The sequence below is a fragment of the Globicephala melas genome, chromosome 16 (genome assembly GCF_963455315.2).
Source record: "Globicephala melas chromosome 16, mGloMel1.2, whole genome shotgun sequence".
Taxonomy (NCBI): domain Eukaryota; kingdom Metazoa; phylum Chordata; class Mammalia; order Artiodactyla; family Delphinidae; genus Globicephala; species Globicephala melas.
In genome coordinates, this window is record NC_083329.1 from 53092524 (window position 1) to 53112431 (window position 19908).

General features: G+C 48.0%; 1 protein-coding gene across 3 annotated transcripts in view; it reads right to left on the reverse strand.

Moving 5' to 3' along the window:
• The window catches only part of SH2D4B (SH2 domain containing 4B), an 83996-nt gene extending 66221 nt beyond the window's left edge, over positions 1-17775 (reverse strand). For 2 of the 3 annotated variants that reach the window (XM_060286597.1, XM_060286596.1), the window contains exons 1-2: positions 17542-17775; positions 15614-16000 (exon numbers count right to left, since the gene is read on the reverse strand). In XM_060286597.1, coding sequence (XP_060142580.1) covers positions 15614-15797 — 184 coding nt within the window. In that variant the 5' untranslated portion in view covers positions 15798-16000; positions 17542-17775. Of the gene's footprint in view, positions 1-15613; positions 16069-17541 lie in introns of those variants that run through there. The other variant, XM_030862770.2, reaches the window with a different exon arrangement.
• Positions 17776-19908: the final 2133 nt, after the last annotated feature.

Here is a 19908-nt window from a genome sequence, read left to right on the forward strand (position 1 = left end):
CAATATACGCAAAACAATCAATGTGATGCACCATATTAATAAATTGAAGGAGGAAAACCATATGATCATCTCAATAGATGCAGAGAAAGCTTTCGACAAAATTCAACACCCATGTATGATAAAAACCCTGCAGAAAGTAGGCACAGAGGGAACTTTCCTCAACATAATAAAGGCCATATATGACAAACCCACGGCCAACATCATCCTCAATGGTGAAAAACTGAAAGCATTTCCACTAAGATCAGGAACAAGACAAGGTTGCCCACTCTCACCACTCTTACTCAACATAGTTTTGAAGGAAAAAGCAATATTTGCTTAAATTTTGGATATGAGTTCTCAAAGAAAAAGAGCAAGAAAACTCTAAATTTTCAGCTTAAGCAATGGAATGGATGGTCATATTACTGAAAAGAGTAACATGAAAGAAACTGCTTGGATAAATCAACATTTCTGTTTGGGCTAAATTAAGTTTGAGACGTCTATTAGACATCCAATAGGCAGTTGAATAAAACAGACTTCAGAGGAGAGGCTGGAACTAAAATATAATTTTTTGAAGGCATCAGTGTATAGATATTTAAAGCCACAAAACTGGACGAGAGCAGGTAGAGAGTGAGTGTAGACAGACAACAGGAGAGGTCGAAGGACTGAAGCCCAGCACACTCCAACACCTAGATAGGAGGAGGACCCCCAAGGAGATGAGGACAAAGAAGCCTGCGAGGCAGGAGAACAACCGAAAGACAGCAGTATCCCAGAAGCCAAGTGGAGAAAGAATTTCAGGAATTAAAGGGAGGTCAGCTGTGTCAAAGGCTACTGATGGGTCATTGGGATGAAGACTTGAGAATTGACCATTGGATTCAACAACATGGAAGTCACCAATGACCTTGACAAAGGTGGTTTTATGAGTCTGTGAAAAGGAACATTTGGATGCTTGGAAACTCTTAGAGGAAAATATAAATGCATATCATTATTACTTTGGGGAAGGGAAGAATTTCTTCTATGAGACATAAAAAAATAAACTATGAGAGACAATGTTGATGTATTTGAATACAGATTAAAGCTTAAAATTTCTACACACAAAAAATGCCATAAAGACAATTAAAAATCAAGTCACCAACTGAGAGAAGATACTTGAATACACATAACTGTCAAACGATTGCACCAATTAATAAAAGCAATAGTAACAGCTAACATGTACAGAAGGCTTATCTGCTAAACATGGTTCAACATATTTTACATGTATTAACTTATTAATGTCTAGAACAATCTTTCTCTACTAGGGTCCTGTGAGAGAAATAAGCCCTATAAAACATAATTTGAATGGTCATTTTTTTTTCTCAGTTCTCCCAAGAATGGAATATAGATAGTACTAGTCTAGATGCATTGTAGAAAAGCTAACTCATTGCATACAGTGTATCCTTTAAAGCATCTGTTATCAAATAATTTGCTCTCAAGACCCCTTTATATTCTTTAAAAATATTGAGTATCTCAAAGAATTTTTGTTTATGTGGGTTATATCTATCAATATTTAGCATATTCAAAATTAAAACTGAGAAAATTTTTAATATATATTTACTTAAAATAATAGCAACTTGGGACTTCCCTGGCAGTCCAATGGTTACGACTCCGTATTTCCACTGAAGGAAACGTGGGTTCAAACCCTGGTCGAGGAACTAAGATCTCACATGCCACAGGGCGTGGCCTAAAAAAAAAGTTACTTCAAAATAAAAAGTTTAAAGATTTTTAAGCAAAATAAAATTAAAACCCAGGGGCTTCCCTGGTGGCGCAGTGGTTGAGAGTCCGCCTGCTGATGCAGGGGACACGGGTTCGTGCCCGGGTCCGAGAAGATCCCACATGCCGCAGAGCGGCTAGGCCTGTGAGCCATGGCCGCTGAGCCTGCGCGTCCGGAGCCTGTGCTCCACAACGGGAGAGGCCACAACAGTGAGAGGCCCGCGTACCACAAAAAAAAAATAAAATAAAAAAATAAAACCCATTGGTTTATTTTGCACTTTGAATGGATCTTTTACTCATGTGTGGTTTTGCAACATTCCTCATTGGTCCTTGGAAAATATTGGTTCACTGAATCAAGCAGATCTTCCAAATTTATGATATTATAAAATAAAATACCTATTTTATTTTATAATATCATAAAACTGTTTGTTAATATTACTATGAACCTCAGAGAAAAGCCTTTATGTATTGGGAATCTAATAAGTTCATTGTAGCTGATACAAGTTTTCCAAAAATTCTAATTTTTGCTTGAAACCTGGAATTTTATCACTGGAATAAATTTTATCCATTGTTTTCCTTGAAGTGACAGATTCACTTTATTCATCTGCAAATACCCAAGTCTGAAAAAAGACATAGTTTGTCAGTCTTCTTTCAAGTAAAAATGGCATTCCATGAGTAAAGAGGCTAGTTCAGCACATAACTCAAAAAATCACACAGTGCCTTTCCTCAAGACACCCATCATACTTCAGAAATGCTTTATGCATCCTTCCATTTTGTCATACAATAAAATGAATAAGGTTTACTGTTTCATCAAGCAGTGAAACCATCATTAATTTTACTGTGAGTGTATGATGATGAAAAAATACAGTCATTTCACTCCTACAAGACTGGAAAGAATAAAAAAGTGTGATGACAAATTCTGATTGTTGAAAAGGATATGGAGCAATGATAATTCTTATAAATTGTTGATGGCTGAAGGCACTGATACAACCACTTTGAAGATATTTGGCAAATATTTAGTAAAGTTGAACATGCTACTCATTATTACCAAGGAATAGCACTTCCAAGTACACACGTTGCCCAGAGAAACCTGAACAAGAAGGTTCATGGAAACATTGTCCAAAATATTAAAAATCAGGAACAACATAAATGACTAATCAAGGAAAACAGATAAATAAATTATCGTATGTTCTTATAATGCAGTACTCTATAGCAAGAAAAATAAATAGGTTTGAACAACACAAACATATCTCCTTAAAAAATGCAGAACCAATAAATTAAGTTAAATTCAGATTGCATACAGTATAATGTCATTCATATAATGATTAAGCAACCTATTGCTTACAAAATATATATTAAAGTATGGAAAAGATATAAGGATGATACATGTTGAATTTATAATAGGCTTGCTTATGGGGAAGGAGATGGGGAGTGAAATTTTAGAAAGGCATTAAAATGGGTCTCAACTGTATATGACGTACTTAAATAAAAACAAAGAAGGCACTAAGTTAACACTTAATAAAGACATTATGGGTCCATAAGTACTTATTATATTATTTTCCATTTTACCTATATGTTTAAATATTTTATAATGAGATATTTTATAAGCTTTATTTTTAAAAAAAGATGTGGGACTTCCCTGGTAGTCCAGTGGTTAAGACTCCACACTCCCAATGCAGGGGGCCCGGGTTCAATCCCTGGTCAGGGAACTAGATCCTGCATGCATGCTGTGACTAAGACCCGGCACAGCCAAATAAAATAAATAAATATTTTTTAAAATATGAAATAAAATTTTTTAAAAAGATGTAACATGAATAAACTAAGTTCTCAATCTAAGACATAAAAAGAAGAACAATAAAATAAAAGCAGGAGAAAATAATTAATGAAAAAACTAATATTAGTGAATGCAAAGCATATACATTATAAATACAACCAAACATTTGTTCTTTGAAAAATGTAATAAAGAAACCACCTAGCATGCTTAAATTAAGTTAAAACATATATATATGTTATATGTCATATATATGCCATATATATGTTTATATATATATATGGAATGTGTATACAGTATATATAATATATATGGCATTAGGAATAAGAAGACAATGTAAAACAAGAACTGATTAAAAGAGAATATCATGTGCTATTCTGTGTTAACAAATTTGAAAATATAGATATAGGTATAAATCTTCATGACCTTAAATTAGACAATGGTTTCTTAGATATGATACCAAAAGCACAAACAACAAAGAAAATATATATCAATACAATTTGGACTTCATCAAAATTTGAAATTTAAAACTTTTGTGTTTCAAAGGATGCCATCAAGAAAGTAAAAGGGCAATCCAAAGAGTGGGAGTAAATATTTACAGATCATATATCTGATAAGGAACTTGTGCCCGGAGTGTATAAAAATTCTTACAGCTCAATAATAAAAAGACAACTCGGTCTAAAAATGGGCAAAGGATCTAAATATACATTTCTCCAAAGAAGATATATAGATGTCCAATAAGCACAAGAAAAGATGCTCAAAATCTTTACTCATCAGCGAAATGCAAATCAAAACCACAATGACATAACACTTCACATCTCCCAGGATGGATTTAACCAAAAACATAGATAATAACAAGTACTGGTGAGAATGTGGAGAAATTGGACCTCTCATACGCTGCTGGTGGGAAGGTAAAATGGTGCGACTGCTTTGGAAAACAATCTGCCAATTCTTCAAGTTATTAAACATAAAGTTATCAAATGATCCAGCAATGCCACTCGTAGGTACACACCCAATAGAAATGAAAACATACATCCACACAAAAACTTGTACGTGAATGTTTATAGAAGCATTATTCATAATAGCCAAAAGTGAAAACAACCCAAATGTCCATTAAGAGATAAATGGACAAACAAAATGTGGTACATCCATATAATGGAATATTATTTGGCCATAAAAAAAGAATGATACTGATACAGGCTACATTGTGGATGGACCTTGAAAACATTATGCTAAGTGTAAGAAGCCAGCCACAAAAGTCCAATACTTTATTATTCCACTCATATGAAAGTCCAGAATAGGGAAATCCATAGAGACATAAAGTAGATTAGCAGTGGACTTCCCTGGTGGCGCAGTGGTTAAGAATCCATCTGCCAATGCAGAGGACACGGGTTCGATCCCTGGTCCAGGAAGATCCCATATGCCACGGAGCAACTAAGCCTGCGTGCCACAGCTACTGAAGCCCGCGTGCCACAACTACTGAAGCCCGCACGCCTACAGCCCGTGCTCCGCAACGAGAAGCCACCATAATGAGAAGCTCGCGCATCGCAACAAAGAGTAGCCCTCGCTTGACGCAACTAGAGAAAGCCCACTCGAAGCAATGAAGACCCAGTGCAGGGAAAAAAAAAAAAGTAGATTAGTGGTCGCTAAGGGCTGGAGCAGGGAGAAAGGGGTCTGGCAAGTACTAGTCAAGGTGTATGGGTTTTCTTGAGGTGATGAAAATATTCCAAAATTGACTGCGGTGATGGCTGCACATCTCTGTGAATATATTAAAAACCATTTAGTTGCACACATTAAATGGGTGACTTGTGTACACTTTAAATGGGTGACTTGTATGGTATATGAATTATATCTCAATAAAGCTGTTTGTGACAACAAAAACTCTCCTGGTAATTTATATGATAAGGTAATTTATAGGGAAAAAAATCAGTTAGGGTATAGGGGTCTAAATAACATATTGACCAACTTAACCTAACTGACGTCTATAGAACACTTCACACTACAGCAGAATACTTTCTTTATCAAGTGCACACAGAAACAAGGTTGACTACATTCTCAGCCATTCAATTTCAAATGTTTGAAATCAGTTATGGTATGTATTGAGAACCCGACCGTGGTGGCCAGACAATAAGCACATCTGTGAGATGATAGGATAAAAATAAATGCTCCCTGAGGTCCTGTCATTTTGAAAGGACATGAGGGAAACAGGTGTGGAAATGTACCCAAAGAATTTAAACCCCAAAGTTGAATGCAAAATCTGGTTCCAAATGCAAGAATCCTAGGAAGCTTTGCTAGTTTTTACGTGAGAAAAACCTTGAAAGCAGCGATGCTACTAGCCACTGGGAGAGATAACAGAGGGGCAGGCAGCCGCCTGCAACCTGCTGCTTCAGCCCAGCTCCCTTAGTGGGGCTGAGACCTGGCGTCAGGTTACAGGGAGTCAGGAGATAACCAGCTGGTGGCCTTTCTCAGAAACTGCCCCTGCTGACCTCCAGGTGCAAAGGGAAGCAGTGAGGTGGACAGTTAGGGAAGGAGGGAGGTGGCAGGCATGATCACCCCTGAAGCAAGGGGAGGAAATTACACCTGGGCAGCTCAGCCCAGCATCCCCAGCTGGGGCCTTGCAACAGGCAGAAGGGCTTCCCTCCAGCCAGAGCTGAGCAAAACTCCATCTGTTTAAAGAGCCCATGGGCTGTAGAAAACAAACATGGTTACCAGGGGGGAAAGGGGGAGAGGAATAAATTGGGAGATTGGGATTGACATATACAGACTACTATATATAAAATAGGTAACTAATAAGGACCTATTGTATAGCACAGGGAACTCTACTCAATACTCTGTAATGGCCTATATGGGAAAAGAATCTAAAAAGGAGTGGATATAAGTATAACTGAGTCACTTTGCTGCACACCTGAAACTAACACAACATTGTAAACCATCCATACTCCAATAAAAATTTAAAAAATAATAATAATACACAGCCCATGGGCTTTTGGCAGCAGCCAGGAGAAAGTTGCAGGGACAGGAGAACCCCATCCCCGTGGGCCCAAGCTCCTCGGGAACCTGCAGAAAATCTGTCCCTCCACAGCCATGCAGGAGAGAGAGTATCTCTTTCTCTGGATCCCCATCAACATTACTGCTAGCAAACTTCTTTAACTTTTGCTAGTATTATTGTTTTAATTTGCAGTGACGTACTGATAGTTCGCTAGTGAGGATGAACACCTTTCCACATGGTCATTGTGACTCGAAGTTGCACTCCTGTGAATGGCTTGTTCATGTCTATTCCCCACTTTTCTACTGTTTGTCTTCTGCTAACTGACTTAGGAAGTTTCTTTATTCTCTGGATATAAGTCCTTTGCCTGTTATAAATGTTGCAGATATTTTTCTCTCATTTACCTCCTGCTTTGTTCTCTTTTTAAACTCCGTTCGGTGTCTTTTATCAAGAAGATTTTTAAAATCTAGTCATATTTATCTTTATTTTTCCTTCTATTTTTATTGCTGTATCTTATTTTAAGAACACCTTCGCTCTCCCCACTATTCTCTCATATTTTCTTTGATTACTTCTATGATTTTGTTTTTGCTTTTTCTGCACTGGTCTTTAATCACCTGGAATATGTCATTTCACCATGGGAGCAGCTGTGAGGAGGAGGAAGATGTGTGCACTGCAGTGGGGGGAACTGGAGCCCCAGCAGGCCTGGACCCGATTCTAACTTCACCTCGACTCAAACGGAGATAATAACATATTTCATTAATTTGAAGACACACACCTTAACATTTCTGAAACCAGGATGTATCTTACAAACAATGGTGTATCATGGTTTAATTTACAGCTTTCTTAGTAATATATAAAAATAGTGTGTCTTTCAAGCTATGGCATCTTAGATTTCATGAAATACAAAGGACCCAACCTCAGGTCCCTAAGGGGGTGGGATAAACAGGCACTTAAAGGGCCCAGGACAGGTCAGACACACAGGAGGCAAGGCGTTCCATCTGGGTGAGTTCTCCTTCATTCCAAAGAATGCAGCTGCTCTGAGGCTTCATTCTTCCTGCAGCCCTGGCCCTTCCCCCTTAGCTTCCAGAACCTGAGCCTTCTCTCTGGGAACCTCTCCAGGCTCCCCTACCAAAGGCCTTCAGCTGGACAAGGCCACACCTTCAGTTCTCTCCTTCTAGATACAGGATGCTCAGAGCTGACAGTTAAGGGCTCCACATAAGGCTGATCTCCCTCCAGAGCCAAGAAAACTGCACTCTCACCCCTGGGGACACCCACACCTGCTGGGCACCAAGAGCCCCACATGCTCTCATGGCAGCTTCTGCCTGGCTCCTCCCACTGCCTGCCTGGTGAGTCTGGGGCTTTGCAGCTTCTGCAAATGCCGGCACTGGAGATGGGGAGCCGTGGATGCTGGCAGAGCTGCCTCGGCCAGAACCACAGCGCCGGCCGGGGGAAGGCAGGGAGGAAAGGAAGTGAGCTGGTGGGCTGCAGAGGCCCCCAGCCAGGGCCAGCGTGGGAATTTTGCACAGTGGCTCCTTCAGTCTTACAGCCACCCAGAAAGCCCTTCCCTCTTCACGGAAGAAGGAACTGAGCTGCAGGGGAGCAGAGTGACGCCCCTCAGCGATGCTGAGACTGTAACACGGAGGACCTCACTCACCAGCACTGCCGCCCCACCCTTCTGTCCACCATATGGAGGCCAAGCAGGGCTGAGGAGACAGAAAGTGGGCTCTCCCCCTCAAGGTCAATTCCACACACCTGGGCAGAGCACCAACTGCGTGCAAGGCCCACACTGGGTCTCAGAGTCCAGGTGGGGGTAGTGGTCTGGTCCCTAGCCCCTCTCTCCACGCCCTAAGGGGTCCCACACCCAGCTGCACAGTCACAACCAGGGTGGTCCCAGGCCATATACTGTGCAATTCCCCACGGACTAGTCCTCCCACCCACCATAATGCCACATCTTTACTTCACCTGTAGGAAAGGTTATCAGCACCCAAGAACCAAGAGTCTCCTTTCACTGGAATAACTGAATTTCTTGCAATTTACCCTAAGAAGTAACCACACAAGGAGGAATGATTTGACAGACACGGGAAAAGTCCCATCCCCACCCTCATCCCTGAGACTCCAGAAAAACTGAGGTTGGCCAAGCAGTGGTGGAGCTGGGCCCATAGTCTGGGTCCCATGGGAACATTCAGGAAGAGGCTGCACAGATTCCAAGGGCATCTGCCGCCAGAGGCAGACGGAGGCAGTGAGGAAAGGAAGGAGGTGGACGTGGCTTGGCTCTTATGTGCCCCGCATGGTGGCAGGAGCTTTCCCACTTGTTGAAGAAGCTTGTTGAACCCTGCCAACAACTGCTGGGGAAGGGTTATTATTCCCATTGCACAGGTGATGTTCCAACGTCAACTCAGTAGACCAAACATGACAATCCAGGGGACTTGCTTCTATTCCACCAAGCTAGAGACATGTTGAAAATAGCATCAACCCAACCAAAAGGTGGAGAAGTGATCTGTGACACTGTCATTTCCCACCCTTGAGCCCCTCAGGAAATGAGCTAATGGAGCATCCCTTCGGGTGTGGAAGTCTGGAAGAGCAAGCAGGATCTGCCTGCCCACCACAAACACCCTGAGAGCTGCAGTGCCTATCTACAGGTGACGGACACTAGGACACCTCTCTGGGGTCAGCTGGATGGCCTGGTGTCACCACAGATACACTTCTCATGACGTTCCTCTTGCCTGACTCCAGGGCTCTCGCCGGGAAGCTGGCAGCACCCCCATTGCTTATCTGTTGCCTTCACTGGTCCCTCGGACACACACTCAGCCCCAATTTACCAATTATCATGCCACAGGGGACTTTTTACCTCTTGTCTACCTTGCACAGGACTCTGGACACCCTCCTGCATCGCCAGACACCTCTTTTTCTCTCCCCATCACATATACTCTGTGAAAAAGATCATTCTCCCTCCCCAAAGAATTGTTCTTTGAATATTTGCATATGGACAGGAAACATCTTCTTGACAGAAGGGATGGGACACTACTGGTGGATAATCCGGAACCGTAAGAAAACAGGGGGGCTAGATTCCCCAGCCCCCTCCCCCCATGGCACTGTCCTAGAAGCACTGTTCCACTGTGCCCAGGAAAGGGGCCATGAGCAACAGCTCCAAAGAGCTACAGTCCAGAAATCCAGGGCATCCATGCCCCTGATTCCCCAATGTTCCTACACAGTCACCACCCTCTAAGTGGATCTACTGGAAAACAGTTGGAACTAACAGAAAAATTCACAAAGGGAGTTGAAGAAAATCAGCATGCCTACCACCATATGACAGCAAGAACAGGGACGGTGCAGGACACAGCTTCAAATGTGGATTTCCCTTGATGTTTAATAACTTCTGTGTGACGTGCTGAGAATCCGAACAGCACAGGGTGTGCTGTGCTGTTTGGTGGGTTGGCCAAAGCATTCGTACAAGGGGGCAAAGGGGGAATGAAATGTTTCTCACTTTCCCCTCGGAGGGAAAAACGTGGGGTACGAGTAATACAAAGTGGAGTTAGTGTCCAAGTAATTACTGTTATTATGATTTGATTATGAAACCACCATTGGCATAAAAAAATGTCTTGAAAGATAAGTAAACAAAAAAATCTAAAATTCTTGATTATGCTAACAAAATCATGGAGACGGATATTAAAATATCCTTAAGTTTCTCATCTTCAGTAGATAATGTTTCATTCCTGATAAAGGTAAAGAAAATGGGTTCAACTCTATCTTTAAAATAAGTTCTAAACTAACATATGCTATTCAATATACATGTTTCAATAGACTCCCTTAAAACAAAATGGTATCAAAAGGCGGAGTGAGGGGGAAGAAAAGATACAGGGAAATGTACACTAAGTGGATGCAAAGGAAAAAAGTAGCATTGGTCAAACTAAAATCTAAGTCAAAATCCTAAAACAAGAAATGAAAAAGAAATGAGTTGTAAGTACGAATGACAAGGTGACAGAATTGCCATTACTTACATATGATAGATTGTAGTTCAGCTTCTACAATATATCCCAAAACACAAGTATACTGGGATTTTTAGACTTTTACTGAAGATTTTCAAGGTCTAGGGAAGGGGTCACACTGCGCAGCTCACAGTCTTCTACTCAAAAGGGAAATCCTTTGATACCCGTCTCTTCTATCAACCCCACTGACACACCACGCATGCAACGGTCTTAGCAGCTCCCTGCCCACAACTGCCCCCCAACCATATCCCTCAGCCTTGTTCCAGACGCTGGGATGGAGGCAAAGCAGCCGCAGCCATGGTGTCACGGCACGTGCAGACTAACGGAGGAGACAGACCATAAACAGGCAAACAGATACATGAAAAAAGAGGAAGATGACGACCACAAAGGCAAATTCACAGAGACAGAAAACACATCAGTGGTTGCCAGGCGCTGGGGGAGGAGAGGATGCAGAGGGACCGTTGAAAGGATACGGGCTTTCCTTCTGGGGTGATGGAAATGATAGAGGTGGTGGTTGCACAACATTTTGAATGTACTAAATGTCACTGGATCGCACGCTTTAAAATGGTTCAAATGGTAAATTTTATGTTGTGTTTTCTTACCGCAAACAAACAACAACAAAAAACACGATACTTTCAGATGTGGTAAGTGCTTTGAAGGGAATCAGGCCAGATGTTGTAAGAGAGAGAGACTGGGGTGGGGTCCTTGAGAGCAGGTAGTTAGTGAAGAGCTCAACATTTAACTGAGAAACGAATGAGGGGGAGGACCCAGCCTCATGAGGATTTGGGAAAAGAGCATTCCACACAGAGGGACCCAAAAGGGTGGAAATCGGGTTGGAAAGTAGGCAGAGGCACCCGAAAAGCATTCGTGTTTCTTTGAGTGCAGTGGACGCCACGGAGGCAGGGAGATGCCTGAGCTGATCAGTGTGTTAAAAGGACACTTTGGCTGCTCTGGGGAGAAAAGTCATAGGACGTGAGCCTGAGGCAGGGGACCACTGAGAACATGGGTGCACCGGGAATGTCTGCAGGCAAGTACTGCTTCCCACGCCCGGAAAGGAAACACACCGAGGCTAGGAGGGCCTGGGCCCAGCGGGCAAGGTTGCCGTGGTTACTGGATGGTTCCCAGGAAACAGAGAGAAGGCAGATGCCCAGTGAGAAGGACTGTGTCACACAGCTTTCATTAGAGCATGGACCAGCCCCACCTGGGCACCCAGTCCAGGGCAGACGCCCAGCGGGAGTGGCTGAGAGCCGAGACAGGATGCTGGATCGGGTGTCTCCCTCCCGCCCCAGGTCAGGGCTGCTTGGAGCGCCACAGGCTGGGCGGGCAGAGAGAGGCGGGCCTAGCAGGTAGGAGGTGCCTCTTGACCCCAGCTGTGGGGAATGGAAGCAGTGAGGGCTGGACAGCTGGACTTAGAGCCCTCCACTGGCTGGACTGGGGCAGGCACGGGGCTGGCTGTGAGGGTGAGAATAAGGCACCTCCATGAGGCTGCAGGTTTGGTTTGTGGCGTGGCCAGTGTCAGCCACGTTAGAGAAGAAAGCAGGAAGGAGGGTGGGGAAAGAGGTCTTGTTCCCAGGCAGATGATGTCCAGATGGATAAGAAGATGGTCACCGAGGAACCAATTTAACACTGACAGAGACTGCCAATCACAGCAGAGCCAGCAAGACCAGGCAGGGAAGCTTCCTGGGTCACAACAGCAGTAGGAACACATGTGTCCTGAGTCCTGTGTCCCAGGCAACACCCAGCTCCAGCCCCAAAAAGCTGGGATAACTGGGCCAGCCCAGAAGGGGCCAAGGGTTGTAAAGGCTGCAGCTCCTCACACGGGGTGTGGGTTCCTGCGGTGGCAAAAGGGCACGAAAAGGGGAAACAATGTTGAAGGTCATGGTAATGCTGGATGGGCGTGGCTTAAATCTAGCGAGAATGTAATGTGATAACCGCCTTCCCAGAGTCTCAACAAACAACACAAATTCCCACTGGACCTCAAGTGTTGTCAGAAATGTGACAAACAGCAACCATGACGGCAGATGGGAAAACAATGTAAGCTGAGGGTCTGTATCTTCCATGATGCGGCCGAAGACCAGAAGCTTCTCAGCAAAATATAAGGTGAAAACAAAAAGACACACCTGCATGGTCAGGGGAGTGACGTGTGCCCAGCCACGACCGTCATCTTTCACCCCAGCTTACTTCTGTGGACCCCAAATGTGTGTCTCAGGACCAATACAACCCCTGAAGTTCTGTAAAGTGGAATAAGCCCTATCACCAGTGTTTACACCTACCCTCTGCAGGAGAAGCAGAGAAGTTTTCAGGGACAGGGTGCACCTTGCCCTGCTAAGCCCTCAGGTCAGGCCCGCTAGGAGCTGGGAAGTGTCCTCAGAAGAGAGAGGGTGGCAGAGAGGTCTCAGGGGACAAGCAGGACTGGGGAGATGGATGGACAGGAGGAGGTGCAAGGTCATTCCAGTCTGACCGGAACCGAGTAAGCTGTGCTCAGGGATCCCAAGGGGCTGGCACACACATCAGGACACAGCAGATGCTTCCTTCAGGACAGACTGGAGGGAGGGAGGCAAAAGCTGGGGAGGAAGTGCCTGTGAAAGGAAGGAGGAGAAAAGATCCAGCCCATGGAGTCTGTCCCCACACACCCTGTCCTGAGCTGCTGTGCGGCTGCATTGCCCCAGGCCACCCTCCTGTCACTCCCGTTGGCATGTTCCCTGGGATCTGATCTGTCTACCCACGGACTCAAGGGCCAAAGCTCTGTCCAGTTCACCAAGGTCAGCGCTTAGTAATGTTGGCTAAGGGACTGAATGAATAAATGAATGAATGAACAAATGAACACATGAACAGATCGTCCATCGAATGGAAGTCCCAAGTTCAGGAGTGAATGAGTAGAAAAACATCAGCCACTGGACCAAGGTCAAAGTCACGGGGGGACATCCCGTCTCCATTCTTAGCAGCTAGGTGACTTTGGATGGAGTGTGTCACCTCTGTGAGCAGTGGCTTCCTCATCTGAGATGGGGTCACAGGGCTATGGGGGCATTCAGTGAGGACAGGCACAGGGTAAATATTAAAGGTCACAGACCAGGTGGAGGGTTGTTGCAACCCTTCATTGTGATCCTAGGACAGGAAGCAGGCACTGTGCACCCCAGGCCCACAGTAAGAAGCTCTTCAGCCTCTGGGGCCGCGCCTGCCCCTCAGGGCTTCCCCATCTGCCCAGCTCCACACCAGGACGGAAGCAAAGAGCTGAGATATGAGCGGGATCCTGATCTGGAATACACACACTCCTCCTCTTATCCATGCTTTATAAATCAGAAAATTAATTATCTGGAAAAGAGTCTTCTGCACCAGAAACCCGAATGAGTTTAATGTATAATTTATACACGAAAATGTAGATGTCAACGTGTGACAAATCGCTGTAAAAACATTTTTGCAGTTAAAGCTTTAGGCGTCTGTCCTCCTCGCAGAAAAGCCACCTGACAGACAGCATGAGGCCCCAGGGCTCAGGCCGGGTGGGGCAGGAAAGGCAGCCTGTCATTTTCAGTGATGCAGCTGCCAGTGCAGCCCCACCCTTGGCACCAGCCACACGCAGTCACGTCAGAGCTCTCCCTCCTTGGGGTCCTACTGTGTCCTGTTCAAAAGGGGATTCCGCGCTCTGTGCCAGCTCTGTGCTGGACCCAAGGATGGAAGACAGAATGGAGAATGTGCTCACTCCTGTGGCTTTGCGTCCCCTGGGAGAGCCAGGTGAGCAGACGATGCATGACACTGACAGTGTGGCAAGTGCTAGGGCAAAGACGGGTCCTATGTGCCGAGGAGCAAGTACTTCCCTATGCCAGGAGCATCCCCAAGAGACTCCAGGAGGCAGGGGCTAGAACTGAAGGAGTTTGTCAGGAGGACGAAGGCGGGAGAACATTCCCAATGGGAAGACTCACATGTGTAAAGACAGAGGCTAGAGCAAGGTGTCCAGATGGGTGCCAGTGGCCTACGGCACATGGCAGGCGCTGTCTAGCAGTGAGCCTGGAGTAGAGAGAGGGAGCCAGGTCACCAAGGGGCCTGTATGTCCAGTCCAGAAACAGGACTTTTTCCTGGACTGAAAACTTACAAACAGATCAAGTCTGCACTTCACTCTGGTCAACAGTATGGAGACCAAGAGGAGGGTTGCTGTGGGGAGTGAACGAGAGAGATGAATGGGCTTTGCAAACTGTGAAGTGCAGCATCCACGTAAAGTGCCCTTCCCGGCAGGACCTTGAGTCCCGCAGCAACTCAGCAGCCTGCCTGCGTCAGGTGCGCAGTCACTCACAGGCGCCCCGGCGACGGCCTTGACTGGCACGTCACTGCAGAATAACCACCGGAAACGTGGGTTGAACCCTTGCTTCTTGTCGGCAGTTGCTATCGCCATTGGGGTTGGTCACTCTTAGCGCGGGACATTCCCTGACACCCTCTTTCCAGAGGCCCGCTGGGGCTCCAGCACAACCCAAAGCATCCTCGCACACAAGGACAGGGAGGAGGGGCACGGGCACTGTGCTGGAACCACTATGCCGCACACGCAAGTGAGGGACGGGCGATGTGTCTTTGCTGCACCCTGGCCCTCTGTCCAGAACCACCGGTGAAGTTCAAGAACATGGCCTCGGGCTTCCCTGGTGGCACAGTGGTTGAGAGTCCGCCTGCCGATGCAGGGGACACGGGAGCGGCTGGGCCCGTGAGTCATGGCCGCTGAGCCTGCGCGTCCAGAGCCTGTGCTCCGCAATGGGAGAGGCCACAACAGTGAGAGGCCCGCGTACCGCAAAAAAAAAAAAAAAAAAAAAAAGAACATGGCTTCTACCCACCAGGCAGTCACCAACAGGGTCTGAGCACAGTCTGAGATCCCAGTGGTGTCTTCCCAGAACCTGGGCCCTCCACAACAAGACAAAGCAAGTCCCCGTGCCCCAATGCCATCAGGGTCCCCAGGCAGTTCCCTGTGCGGCCTTGGAGCCCTACAGACCTAGTCAAAAGATAGACGCCCAGCCTAATGGGAAGGGATGCTCATAGAACAAGGGTTTCAAGCCCCCAGCCCTCATCACACCAGTGCCCATTTTGAAGAAGAACGCAGCCTGACATCGATAACTCTTCTACCTCCCGGGAGGCCAGGGGTCAGTCCCTTGGTGACTCCCACCCACATACCTCGCTTGACCTTGGGGGGCCTGAGTCCCTCGAACTGGGCCAGGGCCTCCCAAGCCTCACGCTCCCTCCAGCGTCTCAGCTGCTCCTCTCGCATCTTGTAGAAGAGGATGTGCTTCTGCACATCACTGAGCTCGGCCAGGAGCTCGGGGTCGATGTACATGTCGTGCAGGATCTGCTGCAGCATGGTGCCACCTGGGATGCACACGCCAGGAGGGACACCCCAGGCCGCTCCTCGCCCCTGGCTCCTCACGCCAGGGTCACTCCCAGAGCCTCTTCTGTGTGCAGCACCATCGCTCGGCCTCAGCTCCCGGCCAGCCACGAATTCATCTCCTCTGCCCAGGACAGCCACAGGGATCAGGCAGCAGGAAGCCAAGAGGCAGCCAGGACCTGCAAGGGGGATCCAGCACCAGGAGCTGTCCAGTCCTTCTACTGGGTCACCAAGAGCCACATCCCAGCAGAGCCTGTGTCTTGACCTCCCCTGGGCTCTGGGACAATGGGAGAGTGAAAGCCTCCAGCTCTGCGGGCAAAACCCAGGCCCGGCCCTTCCTGGCCCTGGCAGGTGTCGAGTGATCTGTTCATGGAAGGTAACGATGACACCAGCTATATCAATGACACTGCCCCAGCCAACCGGGAACCGATCTCTCCTCCACAGGTAAGAGGAGGAGGAGGAGGCAGCTTTGCCTATTAATTCCATGTCTTTTGAGCCAACGTCAAACAGGCCAGAGGAGCCAGCCAGGAGCTTCTAGGCTGCCCGGCCTCTCGCTCTACCTGCTCCATCATTGCCAAGCTTCCTCTTTTCCAGGACGTTGGGCTACTGAGGTAATGCTTCTAACACTCGGCCTTGGAGGAGAAAAGAGCTTTCCTTCTTTCTGCGTTGCAGCCAAGGAAGAAAGCAAAATAGAACCAGTAGGGCCACCCGAGGGGCTTGATCATGGAATTCAAGGACATGAAGGAAGCAGACATCCTCTGCCTTCTCCCTATAATGAGGTTCTAAGGCTATGCGTGTGCTGACAGATTAACCCTCAATTTGGGGTCAGTTTTCGTTGTTGCTTATCTTTTTGTTGTTTGCAAGTACCTGGAGATGATCACAAACAAAGAATGCAAGTGTGTCTTCTCTGTCGTCTCCATGCCCTGAATGCGAAGCACCCTGGACAGAGCAGGATGTTGCTTTCTGCTTGGAGGGAGCCCACCTGTCTTTGGCCGTGAGGATGGGCAGGCACTGCTCGTGCTGAGACCCAAAGTTCACCCTACCAGCTGCTCAGAGCTACTCCCAGCTGACCCTGTATTCAAACTGGGGTTCAGAGAAGGTAAGCAACTTGCCTATGGCTACCCACCCTGGGACTCCATCCAACTTTCAAATATGACAACCACTGGGTACTGTGAATCTTTTGATGGTTTGTAGCACTGTGGCCTAGTTGGGCTGGTGACCTTCATGTCCCCTTCCCTCCCCATGAGGACTAAAGGTGGATCAGGCACCCAAAACTGATGGAACCCGGGTGTGAGTGGGCGGTCTTCTCCTGCAAGGTAGACCCACAACAGTAAGGATTAAGCGGGTTCAGATGAGCTTTAATCCCACGGGGTCACAAAAAGTGCGGAGGGCCAGGCTGCCCCCCCCCCCCAGGTCTGGCTGGCTTGTCCCCGGGTGACCCAGACCTTGGAGACTCCACACAGAGGCTCTTGCCATGCAGCGCTGTGGCCCTGGACCCCACCCGCCCTCTTCTCTCTCCTCCCCACCGAAGACCTTTCAGGGCTCGGCGTCCCGGCTCGCTCAGTTTCTTAGACTGAGGCCATCCGAGCCTCCGGCACAGCTCTAATCTCCCTTGTCCTAACTGTGGCTGGGTGGGAGCCCGGCGTCCAGAGAGGAAACAAGGGGAGGAAGGGCACGAACGGCACGAAGGGAGTCTAGCTTCCCGCGGGCAGCTTCTTACTTTCTGGGTCCACCAGATGCCTACAAGAAGAGGGGAGAGACAGCACAGTACGGGGCCGTAGGGATGGGACGACTGCTGTGGGTGTGAGGTCCAGTCCTCTGGCTGAGCGGTGAAGGTGTCATCCTTGCGGTGGTGACACCGTTGAGAGAGGGTGGGTGGCGGCCGGCTGGGAAGGGCCCCGCTAGCTGCCCGTTTTGTGCCGCAGCCGGCGGAGCGCTCCCTGGTAATCCCAGGTCAGTGGGGCAGGAGCCCGAGTGCGCAGCGCAGCCGGGGCGCGGGCTGGATCCGGTTTCCGGAAAGACGCTCTAGGGCCGGCGCCGGTGGGAGCTGCCTGGCCCTGATCGGCGCCACCTCTGGGCTGGCGTCCTCCCGCCCGTCGCCCTCCCCCGGCGGAGGAGGCCGCTCAGCCCGGCCTGTGGCACCCCCTGGCGGCCGATCCGAGCGGGAGCGGCAGCACGTGGGAGAGCCGGGCGCCGGGAGCAGCACAAGGTCGGCTACGCCCGCCGGGATGCGCCGGGATCTGGGTGCGGGAGGACCGGCGGTGCGGCGGGTACACGATGGCCGTCCAGGGCCCGGACCCCGGCCCGGGAGGCGCGCAGACCAAAGGAGCCCGCGGCGGTTCCTGCCCAGGCAGCTTCCGGCGACTGCAAACGAACGAGATGAGGGGCCCCGGGGTATTCATACACGCTTTTCTGCCGCCTTCCAACTGGTTTTATTTTGTTTTCATTTTTTATTGGCCGATGTGATGTGTTTAACTTTGTATGCTAAAGCAGTTCCCTCTGGGGGCGGGGTACACGCACGCAATGTTGTTATGAAAGTGACTGGAAACCACCTGAATGTCCCTCAGTGGGGTGGGGCGGGGAGGGCCCCTGGGGAGGAACACTAACATTTGTCACAGAGAATGAAGTCCATCTGTCTGCTTTGGCCGGGGAAAATGTCCAGGGCAGGAAAATGAAAAGGCGACACGCAGAATATTGTGCACGGTGTAATCCATTTTTTAAATTCTATATTTGATTATTTTTGTATGGGCAAAGGAAAAAATATGGAAGAACACACACATGGTTTCTTTCTTCTTGGAAGGGGGAGGAAGCCCACTTTAGACAATTCTGTATTGCTTTATGCAGTGACTAAGATACATAATTCACGTGGCTGAAATAAATGTATTTCAGAAGTTCTAAAACGTGACCCAAGAAAATTGGCCTCTGGAGTTCAGTACTCGTGGGGCAGGATGTGCACAGCCTCGTCCACACTGGCACCCACCCCCAGAGAGGGACATGCAGACAAAGCCAGACCTCCGTAGCCTGGGAGGCTACAGCGTTGGCAGGGATAAACCGTTCATGTTGCCAGAGTTCCTAAACTGGAGAAGGACTCGGAGACATTTCTCTGAGACAGGGGAGCAGGAGGCGGGGAGAAGAGTCAGCAGAGTCTGGCCAGAGTCTAGGAGGGAGGTGATGAGGACTGTAGTGGCATTGCCAGTGGGTACCAAGAGGGCAGAATTGGGGGACATTTCCTCCTCCCAGAGCCTCCTATCAGGTGTCTCTGCTTCCATCAAAAATCATTTTAAAACTTAGATCATGTTACTCCTCTGCTCAAAACCCTACAGTGGCTCCCATTTTACTCAGAGAAGCCCAAGGCTCACAGGATCTGCCTTCCACCCCCTCAGATAGCCCCTGGCGCCACCACTCCCGCTTCCTTGTGCTGGCTGTCCGTCTGCCCAGAACCCGGCTAGCTCATTCACCCTCTTCAAGTCTTTGCTCAAACTTTTAACTCCTCCGTAGTCCTGATCCCCCATTATTCGGCTCTATTTCTTCCCGTATCACTCACTTTGTAAAATACCATTTTACAGTTTGTTTGGTTTTGTCTCTCTCTCCCAACTTGTAACAAGCACCACAAGGGCAGGTGCTTTGCTGATGTCCTCAAGAGCACTGTCTGGCGTGCAGCACGTGCTGGATAAATACTGTAGCTACTGGAAACAAGAACGGATGAAGGAACGTTCATACCGGAGTTGACCAGAGCCTGTGCAAATGCTGGGGAGGCATCCGGAATAGGGCTCTGGAGAGAGGTTGCTGGAGACTCGTACCTGGAAGTCGTGGGCAGATGGGCTAAGTCTGTGGAGCATTAGGTGGACTGGCCCTGCCACAGGCCGCCTCCCCTGGCTGTCCCCCCATGCCCTGACCACAGGGCTCCCTCGAAGTTAGGGTCACGTGTTGGCCAGAGGACCCTGTCACCTCGGCCTCAGGCAGCCCAGAGCCCAGGCACCGTGAAAAGATAGGCTGCAGGAAGGCCGTCCTTACGTTCCCCCCGCCTCCCTGGCACACAGTCACTTGAGGAAGCTGGTCCCAAGAGCACATTTAGGATCTTACCTGG